The 13,743-nt window shown below is 39.5% G+C and overlaps 1 protein-coding gene across 3 annotated transcripts in view; it reads right to left on the bottom strand.

The window, feature by feature from the left end:
• Positions 1-13,743, bottom strand: part of TRPM3 (transient receptor potential cation channel subfamily M member 3) — a 383,001-nt gene that overhangs the window by 63,749 nt on the left and 305,509 nt on the right. For all 3 annotated transcript variants that reach the window (XM_054283455.1, XM_054283456.1, XM_054283457.1), the window contains exon 9: positions 6,743-6,815. In XM_054283455.1, the coding sequence (XP_054139430.1) occupies positions 6,743-6,815 (73 nt within the window). The remainder of the gene's footprint in view (positions 1-6,742; positions 6,816-13,743) is intronic.

The following is a 13,743-nucleotide window of genomic DNA, read 5'->3' as shown; positions in this document are numbered from 1 at the left end:
AATGTTTCCTCATATTTCCCTTCAAAACACTGCAGATACAGGTGATATCAGAAGAGGCAATTTTTGGTTTCCCTCCTACTGAATGTGAAGCAAGAGAGCAAGCCAGGATACAGATGGAACTGCAGGAATACACACAGCCCCACATGTATCACATGAACGTGCACACACACACACACACACACACACACACATACACACAAACATACGTGCCTCTCGCAATTACAAGGAGATTCAACTCATACAGACACCACTGATTTCAGCAGTTCTGAATTTTTTTGGCATCTTACACATTCCATCTGGATAAGAGGCATAGGAGTTTCTCCACTATTTGTACTGAGGGATCCTGGTGGGACAAATTTCCCTTCACATATGAAATATCCATGTAAGTAGGCATTCTGTAAAGCTTGTGTCAAGGTATAATATATCCAAATTAAATGAGAAACTATGCAGATGATCAGATGGATTTGGAGCTCTTTGTATTTGGAAGGGAGGGTATGATTTTCCCTGCAGTTTTAATGGACACTGTGGGACATTCCTGTCCTGCTGTGCTTTTTTATTTCACAGTTCTCAGCTAATTTGTAATAATAAAACAGCATTTGTGCTTCAATGTCAAAGGGAGAACTGGCCTGAATGAACTGATCAACCAAATAAATAAAAGGCTCTTTGACTTTTAACTACATATCTGCTTGCAGTGGTTAGGTGATTATATAAGGGCTTATTTTCTAAAGACTTCATACCTCTACTGTTATTTTGTGTTTATTAATTCTTATACTGATATCATGGAGTGAGCAGAAATAAAAGCTTTTCATTACTTCAAAGCATTTGTGTCCCCATTTCAGTACTATTCAAACCCACACACTGTTCCAGTTGAAAGTGGACTCTGAAATTGGAGGCAATGAAAACATAAAATTGGCTGCTGAAATTCTCTGTGAAGACCTTAATAAAAAACTTTGTGGAGCTTAGCCTATAATTTAATTTCATAACGCTGAACTTTGAGGTCAGTTTACTGCTGATATAGCCAATTCCTTGTCAATGTCTACAGTAGTTGTTTGGGAGATGGTGAATTGTGAATCATCCAAATCCCATTCATACAGAAATGAGCTCTGATAAAAAGGTAGACAATGCAGGAACAGAATAGAATTGAAACAAATGAAGAAGGTAAAAAAAAGCAAAAATACTTCTGTGACTTCTGTGGCTAAGATGTATCAGGAATGCCCCTTTTCATAAGACACAACTTCTCATTCTATGTACTGCAACATAGACAAGAGCTCTCACAAGAGACCTCAGGGGGGATGCCAAAAACATCTGAAACTTTTGGAGTTTCTTACACAAGCAATATGCAGCATTCAAGAACAGAAAATATTTACCTTTGGGAAAGGCAAAAATGTCCCTACATTTCAACATCCCAAGATTTATTTATAAAAACAGAAAAAAAATACCTGCAGTGAGTATGATAGTGTAAGTTAAACACAGAGAGCAAATAATGTTCTCCCCCCTTCTGAAGCAAACAAGAGATGTTCTCATCAGATCTCCTCCTTCCCAATCATGTGCCTGTAGAAGAAGTGAGAGCTTTAGCAGGTGATTAGTCAAGGTTTTTGGGGATCCATGGAGGAAACACATGGGTGAACTCTAAAACCTGGGGGCAGTGATGGTGATCCCACAGCCTGAAAACATTTCACACATGTGATGAGGGAGCTCCAGTTCCTGATTTTCCTACAACAGCCTATGATATGGGTAGCCAGAGGTGCCATCTAGTTAGAAATAATTTTGGATCAAGAGTGGATCAGATGGACTTGGGGAGGGAAGTGGGCTGTTTACACTGCCCCCACTTGAGGCAGATGTCAAGCTAAATCACCGAGGCTCCAGGTAAATAACCTCTGAGCCCTAGCAGGGAGTGCTCTCCAGCTTGTGGAAACTGACCCTAGCAGTCCTGGCCCTTTTCATGCTTTAGAAAAGATTCAGCTGGCAGATAAACAGAGGGTCTTCTGGTGCATTTGATCACAGGAAGGAGCGGCTGGCATCCATTCATCAAAATTGTTTTCTTTGAGCATGCTGATTGCTCCAAATACTGAGCAGAGGGTAAAGCAAGCTGTGGTCCAGCCTGTGTCCTTCCCATCTCCCTTCATTGTGCTTAAGGCTGCCAGCAGTGGCCAAGTTTTCCTGTTGGAGCATGTGCAGTCCCAGAGTTGATGCTCTTCTCAGTGCTTGCTGCCACGATGTTTGAGTTCATTGTCTCACAGAGCACTGCAGGCATCTGGCAGTAGAAGGAAATGTGTGGCTTCTCAAGGGGATGTTGTACTCCAGGTCTGAAGCAGCCTATCAGCTAGGGTGTAGATTATGGTCGTGCATCCTGGGGCTCTGGTGCATTTGGTTGGATGGGTGCTTCCACAGTACAGTTTCTTGCTGGAAAGCCCTTGTTTCCTTCTCCTCTTTCCTGTCTTCTCTGAGGGGTTTTCAGATGAATGTGGGACACACTGATTTTACTTAAGAGGAGAAGGAAAATCAAAGCTATAAATGTTTGTACAGAGCAGCATAAGGGCTGTGGATGCCTTTTAATTTATTTTATTCTAGGATAGAACTGATGGCCTTTGTCTCACATGAAAAAGGAAGTATTCAGGCTATTTTAGGTGGAATTCTACCCACGATTAAGAAGTATGAATGATTCCACTCATATAAGAAAAACTCCCCAAAAAAACCATGAGATGGCCTTCTTAAGATACAGTCTGCTTTCAATCATTTCCTTGACTGCGTTTAGTGCCATGGAATATGGACTTGAGTCAGCAGGAAGAATCCAAAATGTGACCTCTCTGGGGATGCCTGTTACTCATGAGTGTCATTGGGACATGCCCAAATCAAAGCCAAAGGATATTTGGGAAATAAATAAGGTAGAGTTAATAACCTATTGCATTGTATTATTTTAATTACCATATCATACTTATTGCATTAAATAATGTTTTGGGTAATATGACTAAGGTCTCTGTAATATTTACTCAGTATTCTGGTGTCTGGCTGATTCTAAGATATGTTCCTCAAAAGAATGTTTTGAGACTATGACAGCATCTGCAGTGTAACCCTTCCTTTCATCTGCTCCTAGAAGAAAAGTTGCAGTTGGGATGCAATACGTTGTTTTGGCAGTGTTTTATCTTGGTATAGATACCACTGGATATAGATAGACTGCTGGGACAGCTGTTAGTTCCTGTAGATGGTAATTTTATGTTCTTAGGCTGCCATCCAGCAGTGCTTGCATAGACTCTTTTGGTAAAAAGTCACATTGTCTACTCAATATTTTGGACTGAAAATGTAATAACTCCTTTATGATACAGCCAGGGACTATAAACTGAACGCTGTCTCCTCGGGGAGCCAGGGTACACATCAGACAATGAGCGCTGTGTACTTGCAGGATTACTGAAGAGCTTTTATATACTTATTATTACAGGCTTTTATGTTCTGGCTAAAGCTTACTGTGACCAACACAGACCCCTAAAGGATTCTCCTGGAACAGCCTATGATCTTGGTGCTGAGGTATCTGGAAAGATGAAATGACATGAAACATCTACCTAGACAGAAATGGTTGTGGGATATCCATTTCCACAGTGCACCTAAGCATGTCAGTCTCCTCTTTGAATCAACATCTAAAGAAAAGAACTAGATTAGGGAAAATGAAAAAACAAATTAACTTTTTGCTCTGTGTCTCTGCAGGTCCAGTGCTATGTCCTGTTTCAGCAGCTCTCTAGTGCAAAGGCTACCTTTCCATAGCATTTGCTACAGAACCATCCTGGCAATTAGGAAACCAATTGACAATATAAAAGCAGATAGCAAAACCAGCTACAAGTGCAGTAACCAGATAGCTGACCTAATTCTGAAACCTTTTTGTGTCTGTGATTTCATGATTGGCAGACTATCCTTGACCATCTGATACTACATGATGGCTATTCAGTGAGCATGAATCATGACTTACTCACAGGCTGGAAATTATGCAGAACTTCAGCTCTGCTGCAGCCTAGCATGGTTTATCCCAGCAGGTACACGGCAGTAATATCACTATATGCACACACCACTCAGCACTTCTCCCTTTCCCCGTGCTCACAGTAGCACTGGGGAGGCTTCTGGAGCACCATCTGAAACAGGGCTGGCACTAGTCTGCTCCAGACATTGCAACAGCTTCGTGAACTAGGATCTTTGAAGCCACTTCAAAACAAGTGTTTTTTTAGACCATCTCCATATGCTGTCTTTAACTTCCCTGTCGTATGCCTTCTGCTTCACTAGCAGCTGCAAAAGGACAAATTCCATTATGGTGTGAGTTCCAACTGCTCAAGTTAAGAGAGCACAAACAGTTAAACTGTATTGATAAACTTGCCTGCTATAAACTCATGCCTTTGGAAACTTACTTCCCACATTTGTGTCTCTCAACATTAAAAAAAAAAAAGAATTTGCAAACCATATGCTGTTGTGACATCCATGCAATGTAAATTGATAACCAGTTTGGATGCCATTCTGCAGTTTATTGAAGATCACTTCCAAGAAAGATAAATCTTGCTGACAAGATTAAACAAGAGACTTGTGAAAACAAACAAAGAAATAATATGTGGTGCTGAGTTTGGGGCTTGTGGAATGTGATGTACAGGGAAGCTCCTGAATTGGCAGTGTGTCTGGTGTGGGTTTAAAAAGAGATTAGCTCATCACAAACTTTATATAGCAAATAGGAAGTGATATTTTGTGTTTCCAAACCTCTGTCCCACTCCTCCATGACCAAATCACTCACGCAAGGGTGGGATGGTCATTAGCTGATATGCTCCTCTTGCACTACCAAAAGCTGCAATTTCCTCATCAAGAAGACTGAATGAAAAAAAGTTACTGGTAATCACTCACCAGTTTCATACATTGCTCTGCTCCTTTTTTTTACACAGTACTTGAGAGTAGGAAGAGATGAATTCTTAAATTTAAATTTATGAATGCCAAGATAAATCAGACTCAGTCTTCAAATCTCTTAATTTACTGATTACAATTATTATTTTTCTTTAATTTTAGAGACAATAAACTGTAGGAAGTAAATTTTCAATGCTGTGGAAACTCTACTGCCATGAAAATTTCAATGTCATGAAAATTCCAAAATAAAAAAAAACCCCTCCATTTATTTTACCTATTATAAAGAAATTACTTATTAAAAAGCAATAGATAAGTGGTTCAGGATTGCTACCCTAGACTTTGATGAAAAACCCAAGTATCCATCAGGCTAGTGCAGTATATTTTCAGAAAATCAGTATTTCTTTCCAGGTGGGCCAGAACACTTGTACAAAGACATGGTGTGAATAAGGACAACTGACTTGGCTGAGACAACAGGTCTCATCTTTGCACATATTGATAAACACCTTGTGATCAGGAGGCTTATGTGAACCAGAGGTGCCTGATGAATCTGATCTTCATTAAGTACCTTCATAATCAGAAAGTCCAGAGGACCAGGGAAGATGAGGTGTAAGTCTTAGTTCCTCTGGCTCTTTCTTGAGCAAGAAACAAATGTTTCTGCCACCAGCAGATTTTCAAATCAAGGTTCTCAGACAAGCATGAAAGGAGATGTCAAAAGTACTTACACAGATCCAGGCACCTCCTGAGCTAATAAAAGTTTCTTATGATGACTTGCACTCTTTAACACCAAGAGAAAAGGAAATTTTATTTTACTAAGAGGCCAACAGCACCAATTAAGTACTTGCAAAATGGATATTCCAGACCAGGAAGGACTGCTCATATACTGAGACGGCAACCACTAAAACAGTTCCTCATGTAAATACTGCAAAAGAGCATTTCAAATAGAAAACCATCCCTCAAAGGCATGTGACTTATTTACTTCAGCTTCCAAGAGTCAGTTTTCAGAAGACTCCAGGGATCTATGTTAAGATACAGATCTTGAAAACACATTTAGAAAAAGCGGAATCACAACTCTAAGACATTCTTTGCCTTATTAATAGAAAACAGGAGCAGTACTTTCAGGGATTGTCTTAAGAATAAATGTGAAGAGAATACCTTCACACTAAAGGTAATGAAGGATTCAGTTACATTTAAAATAAAAATGAAACCTACAATTATATTTCCAAGGGACAAAAGAGAAATTTGGCTATAGATGAAATTCTTGATTCTTGTTTTGAACTAATTTTTTAATTAATATAGACCAGGGTCTATCATGAACTGTAGCAATAGGAAATTTAAAGTCAACATTTTAAGAGCAGAAGTGTAACATGTAATGGCTTAGAAAGATGTAACAACCAGCCAGGTTTAAGATTAAAAGCCCAACCATCCCAATAGCTACACTCTTAAATCTACAAGTGGAGGCTGAAAGAAACCTCACACTACTTCCAGACTTTCTAGGGATGACTACAGGTAACATCTTACTTTGTCAATAGAGCCAGCTTTATCTAAATGGCTGTTTTAGCTACCAAGGTAATCTGAATTTGAGGAGTTCTTTGGCTTCTCATGAATACTGAGCTTCTCGAGTAACTGGTGTTGGGGGTCACCGCTGATATTTCTTGTGACACATCAGTGATTGTGGAGAACAAAAATTCAGAAAGGAAAAACAGTAGCTGTTTAAACATTAAAGAAAGAGCTGGGTTTGTATAAAGCAATTAGAGCAAGAAGCATACTTCAGTTTCACATTATAGATTTATCATCTTGATAGATATGTCAATAAATGCAGGTTTCAGGACACCAGAGACACAAAATGGATTGATATAGATTCACTCAACTCTGTTACCTTTTAGTAGTGCTGTCAGGATAGCTAAATCAATATCCTGGTGTCCTTCTGATCCCATTCGAAAAACTGTGATCTGCAATATTAATAGACAATACCATTATTGAAATGAGGGTAATTAAAAAAAAAGCAACTTAAATTAGGGAAGTATGATTTGAATCTTAAAATGTCCTGATGTCTATGAGATAATCTTACTTTATTTGCTTTATGAGAAGCTAATTAAATTGGATTAACACACAGTATATTTTGTGACATAAAATTTGGTAAGATAGAAATTGTATTAATCTTCATATGGAAAAAAAGCACTCAGTGAAACTTACAGGGTGAAACTAGAGATGAAGGAATGTTCCTGTATTAGAGTGACATTAGACTTAATGTTCTCAACAGATTGCAAGAAAGATTTAGGTGTCCTATGAGTGTCGACCTAATTGATAGCATATGGAATAGAATAAATATTTTCAAGTGATATTAGAAACCTATTCAACCTTGAGATTCTACACAGGAAAGCCTTTGATAAATAATCTAAGAATTATGCTTCTAATAGGTCTGGGAACATCTTCAGACATGTATGGTCAATGACCTATAGCTCTAAGTTACAGGCTCTGAGGTAGTGAGGTGAGATTCACAACCCATGAATTACAAGAATGAACGTGCAGCTGTTCCTTCTTGCCAGAGTCACTCTTGGTTAAGACTGCCCTGAAACATACAGAAGTGTAAATCCCCTTGCTCCTTTTGTTGCCATAGCAATATCTTTTTTTGAATCTCTGCTTCTTATCAAGCAACACAGATTGCAGCTTTTAGCTTGTGCCTTTCCTTTACTCATGAAAACTATGCCATCATTTTGATCTGAGCACTTGTCTGTTTTTTCTTTTGCTGGTATGGGCTGCCTCAATTCCTTTTTTTTTTAGAATAAGTGACACTTTTAATTAGGAATTACATAAGCATTTTTTATATTCATATTGAGCAACATCTGTTGTTTCTGTGTTCCTAGATTCCTACTCATACAGCACTGAACTGCAGCAGCATCTGATATTGAGCGAACGTCAGGGCACCAAGTACTGTCTACTGTCACAGGAGAAGGAGAGATACAAGGTCTGAAGGACAAGGCAAAACTTCAGTGATAAGCTCCAGTCTGACAGCTGAAAAGTGCTGTAGAGTGTATCCCAGGAAATCCAGCGCAGCCCTCCTTTAGCACCTATTCTGCCTTCATTTGATCCTAGAGTTTCAGAGGCTTTGGTAGCAGTGACAGTAGAACAGCATCTTAGAGGCTAAAAAACAAACTGGATAAAGGAATAGGAAACTAGCTTAGCTCAATTAGTCAATTGAGTTGGGAGATGTAAGACATTACTTGTGTTAGGCAATCTCCTCAGCTAAAGTACACTATTTCCAAGTTAGACTTGATTTGATCCTTCACAGTGCTCTTGATACAAAGCATAAATGATACTTTAATGAAGTGTTTTCTCTCTCTGGAATATGCAGATGTTTCTGGCAAACGACTTGATATCTATCCCCAGATCACAACTTCAGAATGGAATAGAATAGGACAGAATTGGAATAGGAATAGAATAGTAACAGAATAGATTATTTCAGTTGGAAAGGACCCTCAACAATGATCTAGTCCAACTGCCTGATGCAGAGCTGGCCAAAAGTTAAAGCATGGTACTAAGGGCATTGTCTAAATGACTCTTAAACACTGACAAGCATGAAACATGAACCACCTTTCTAGGACCCTGGATTTGATCCTGGGTTTGATCACATTCTTGTAAAAAAATGTTTCATTATAATTTTCCATTTTTTTTTTCTATTTCCACGATGTCTGGCAATGAAGCTTTCCTAGCAATGCAGGCACTCTGCCCACACGTAATGTGAATAGAAATACACATTTCTATGTATGTCTCATCTCAAAACACAGTCAGTACGTGAGCTGATGAGACCAGACCCTCTGCTCTACATGGTTATGATGGGCTTCCCTTGCCACAAATGACAAACTTGGAGCACGAAATGGCAAAATGTCCTTCTCTGTCTTCAGGCGTCAGGAGAAGCAGTCTGCACATTGGGGACTGAATAGAATGGATAACACAGCTTGGAGGAGGAACAAACAACATCTCAAGCTAAACACATGATTGATGAACTCCCAACTTAATAAAAAGTAATCATATAAATTGCAAGCGCTGAACAGCTTATCACCACAGGAAAATTAAAGAAAGTACTTTTCTGACATTGGACCACATATAACCTTAAACTTCCAATTTCTTGTTCAACCCTCTTCTCTGCATGCATCAGAAAAATAAACCCATTAGAAGAATGAAGTGTTGCTGTATTAAAAATAAAATGGAAATATGTAAATTAGTTACATCAGAATAAAAAGGCTGTTCTTCCACATCAACTATTGCTTTATTATTTTTTAAGAGGCCTAGCATAATTCAAGTAGCAAAACAGAGAAGACAAATAATTGGGGAAAAAAAAGATGGAAACTGAAAGATTGCTCAGACCTGACATTAGAATTATAATTTTGGGGTCATGTCTGATATTGAACTAGAATTTCATACAGAATCAAGGAAAAATATGATACTTCATACAGTCACATAATCATAGGATTTTTAGTTTGGAAAAGATGTCTAAGATCATCCAGTTAAACTGTTAACACAGCACTGTCAAGTCCACTGGTAAACCATGTGCTACATCAACTCATCTTTTAAATACCTCCAGTAATGGTGACTCAACCATTTTCCTGGTTTGACAAGCTTTTCAGTGAAGATTTGTTTCCTAATATCCAATCCAAACCTGCATCTCCCATCTGGGAGAAGAAACTGATCCCTGACTCACCACAACCAACTTTTAGGGAGTTCTAGAGAGTGATAAGGCTCCTTTGTGCCAGGCTAAACACCTTCAGCTCCCCCAGCTGGTCCTGATTAGATTTGTGTTCCAGACCCTTCCCCAGCTCTGCTGCCTTTGTCTGGACATGACTCAGCACCTCACATTATCACAGAAATACAGAATGTCCTGAGTTGGAAGGGATCCACAAGGATCATTGAGTCCAACTCCTGGCCCTGCACAGGATGCCCCAAGAGTCAACCCATGTACCTGAGGGTATTGTCCAAATGCTCCTTGAACTCTGTCAGGTTTAGTACTGGGACCCCTTTCCTGGGGAGCCTGTTCCAGTGCCCAAACACTCTCTCAGTGAAGAACTTTCTTCTAATATTCAGCCTGAACCTCCCCTAACACAACTCTGACCCAAAACCAAACACAGGGCTCGAGGTGAGGCCTCAGGGAGTGACTCTCACCTCAGGCTGAGCACAGGGGGACGGTCACTGCCCTGGTCCTACTGGCCACACTGCTGCTCATATAAGCCAGGATGCCACTGACCTTATTGGCCACCTAGGCAAACTGCTGGCTCATGTTCAGCTGGCTCTCAACCAAATGCTAACTTAATTTCAAAATGCTGTGTGTTTAGGACCTCAAAGACTCAGCTGGCACTGTGGATTTCTGTATTTTCTGCATTCACAGAGGCAGTAAACAAACATGTCCAGCCTCTTCTTATGGTTTAGATTTACTGTCATAATCCATAGCTGCTTGCTCTCTGTGGCAGAGGCACTCCTCCTGTTTAAGGCAACTGAACTTTTGTCCAGGCAGATACTCAGTAAGAAGGAATAACTGAGGGTAACCCTATTGTGTGAGGCTGTCAGTGAGAACACAGAACCAGCTCCAAATAAACACTCTGACTGGAGCCTGGGCTGAAAAGCAGAACATAGCAGAAAATCTGATAACACATCAACCACTTTACACTATAGATATCTGCAGACACAAGGCTGTTTCAGCTATCCATCCACAGCAGCTGGCTGGGTGGCATCCACCTCTCCTTCAGTATAGACACCTCTCACTGTTATTGCTTGACACTGAGAGATTTTTTACCTGGTGCCAGATATTGATGGGTTGATAAAAGACATTTTTCTGCAGGCATGGAAGGTTTAAAATACTTGTAGCAGCCTTTAATTTCTGTAGTCAGAGGCAAGAGGAAATGCAGACACGTCCTAAAGTACTTATGCAGAATTTGCATTTAGAAATGTCCAATATCTTTAGGTCTTAAAAAAACCCATCTGTTTTGCTGGAGACCTCTTGTTCTGGTGTCTTCTTTCCCCTGAGTTCACAGGTAACAATTTTAGGTTTCCAATGTGGTCAACTCCAAGAGTCATTAATGTATGCCACAACCTGCCAATGCAACTTACAAGTACATTGGTGGGTGAATCTCTGCAGAGAACTGATAAGGAACACACTGGGGACATTGGCTGGACCCTGTTAAAATGGGATACAGATGCTTCTGCACTACAAAACATGCTGTGCTAAAGGAAAATATCTCAGTCAGTAAGCTCTATTCCCAGCTACCTCTTTCTGGATGAGTGTCTTCCACCATGGTAGATGCCAAAATAACAGAAAATTAAAGCCTTAGAAACCCATTTAATAGCTCATTGCTAAGAAAAAGAAAAGCCTTTCTTCTTTCAGAGAAGAGACAGTGCCTAAGAGCACCTGTCTACTGCAGACCCTTTAAGCCTGTTGAGTTTTACCCTCTGGACAACTTTAGAAGAAAAAAATACAGAAGGAAGAACAACCTAGGAAGGTGTGCATATGGAATCCAGGACATTTCACTACAAAGTAATAAATCCCCTCTATTTAAAAGTAATATATGCCAAGGACTTGCTCACGTACCAAAAGGAAATCAGTAGGTAAGAGTTCCAGATTTAGTCAAACTACCACTAGACAGTCCTCTGTATTGCTGCGCAAAAGGGAAGATTAGTTTTAAAAGAAATTTTGTCTGTGCTGCTCTGTTTCACATTGTATCTATGAAAACATTTCCTATTTCTCATAGGAACATAATGAAAGAGTGTTAGAAAGTAGAACTACAATTTACCCTACCTTGCTGTTTCCATTTACCATTTATCCCACCCCTCCACACCCCACTATTCTTTTGAGCCAAAAACCAATTTACATCCAAAGAAGAAAAGAAACCCTAAAATCAAGTACTCCTTTTTTCCCATAGTGATTTGGGTCCAGATTATTACCTCTGTGTAGCTGGTATTTTCAATCGTTGGTGTTAAACTCAATTATTTTAAAATTACATTTTTTTCCTGCTCCTCTGCCACCCCATCAGGTAATTTGGGGATGGTCTTTTTCCTATTTCCTCCTTTCTTTCTGCAGCCTTCACACTATTTATAGGCTTGAAACAGCCTTTTCAGGTAATTTTCTGAGTCATCTCAGTGAGAAACTGTGATTTTCAACAGAAAACATTTTTTTAGAAAAAGTATTTTTCTTTTTTTCATTTCAAATACAGGAGTAGCCGTATTCCTTTCAAAAGGAATTGTACCATTCCTTACAAAACCAAAATTTTATTGCACTGCACTGAAAAGACAGATCTTCAGAAAGGCATACGTGAAACAGGCAAATGAATCATCAGCAGAGGTTTCCCAAAAAGCTGCAAAGCAGTTGATAGGCAACAGGATCCTTGCTAAATGTCTTGAATTCTTTTGGTGTGCCCATAGTGATCTCCTTGCAAAATGCAGTAGCAGATAGTTTCAAAGCTGGAGCAGCTGGACTCCATCCAGGTGGAGGTGCTTGGAACCTGACAGTCAAACTTTTGCCAAAAGAAACTACTTCTCATTTCCCTCCACAAAACCTGCCTGAGCAAATGCAAGAGATTTGCCCTTAAGGAAGAAACACATGCTCCCCTGCCCCCCCCACTAAGTGTCCCCCCACAAATCAACAGACCACAAACCAACAAACCACAAACAAACAAACAAACAAACAAACCCAGCGACAAAAAGCTGGGGAGGTTCTACCTCATTGCAGATTTTACTGAAGTACTTTAATGTGAACAGGATTAACTTCCAGGAAAATAAACTAACTGCATCCTCATTCTGCCTAGGAAAACGTGGCTGGAAATCACTGAGCCAAAACTGAGCCTTTGCAAGCAGGATTACAGCACACTGTGAAGGTTGCCAGCAATAATTACAGTCCAGCAGGGCAGAAACCTAATTTTCAGGCAGGGTAGGTAGAAAGCAAGTAAAAACCAAGAAGATGGAGTAAAGAACAGCAGCTGGATAGAAAGCAAGGTGGGAGAAGGCTGGAGAGGTGTTGGGGGGAAGTAGAAGGAAAGTATTATCTGACCTTGGACTCTACCAAAAGCACTTATTTTAAAACTGCTTTGCTCTGTTTATAATCTGTTAAATCCTTGTTTGACAGATTACTTTTTCTTTCCTTTTCTTTTCTTGTACATAGTATCTGGCTCAGCAGGGTCAGCTTAGTCTTATGTGTTTCATTCATTTTTTAATTTTTTATGCCTTCATGCTGATATTGCATTGAGCTCCTAAAGGCAAAGTCAGGTGACAGCATTTTACTTGAGAGCAGTGAATATCAAACAGACTTTCCAGACTGTGTCTGGAAAACCAACGTCCAGATTAGCAAGTAGTAAAACACAAAATTTTGTTTTGCTTTAAAGAATGCTCCCTAAGCCATCATAACTGTGCCACAGCTTGCCATATTCCGGCCTAGGTGAACATATAAATGATTAGCTTTCATCAATATGAGCTGCTATGCATTGGACAGTATGTACAAGTTTGTACTGCACATGAGCAAAGTTGATTTTACTCCTAGAATGAGAAGCAAGAGCAACAGATAATAATCATCAACTGTAAATTTCCTGGGCCATAGGATGGTAATGAGTGTAAAAACTGTTCTGAAATAGTCTAAAGCAGTGTCTGGTAAAATGAATGACAGATCAAAAATATTCTTTCAAAGTACCAGCATATTCAGTTCCTCTTTTCATGCCTTTACTAGCCAAAAAATAAGTCTTTCCCTCCTAACACAGAACTTTTCACCCCCTAAGATTTATTCTGAAAATTCCACAGAAATGGAAGATCTTATTCTGTTTGAGGCAATTGTAAGGTGCCAGGATTAAATTGGAATAGCTATGTAGCACAAGTCTGCATTTATATTTATTTTGTAACATGTGA

Source organism: Melozone crissalis, unplaced genomic scaffold (assembly GCF_028551555.1).
Source record: "Melozone crissalis strain CALT ecotype California unplaced genomic scaffold, PUWL_Pcris_2 ptg000036l_1, whole genome shotgun sequence".
Taxonomy (NCBI): domain Eukaryota; kingdom Metazoa; phylum Chordata; class Aves; order Passeriformes; family Passerellidae; genus Melozone; species Melozone crissalis.
Note: the sequence above shows the minus strand (reverse complement) of the source record. Positions and strands in the feature narration are given on the sequence as shown.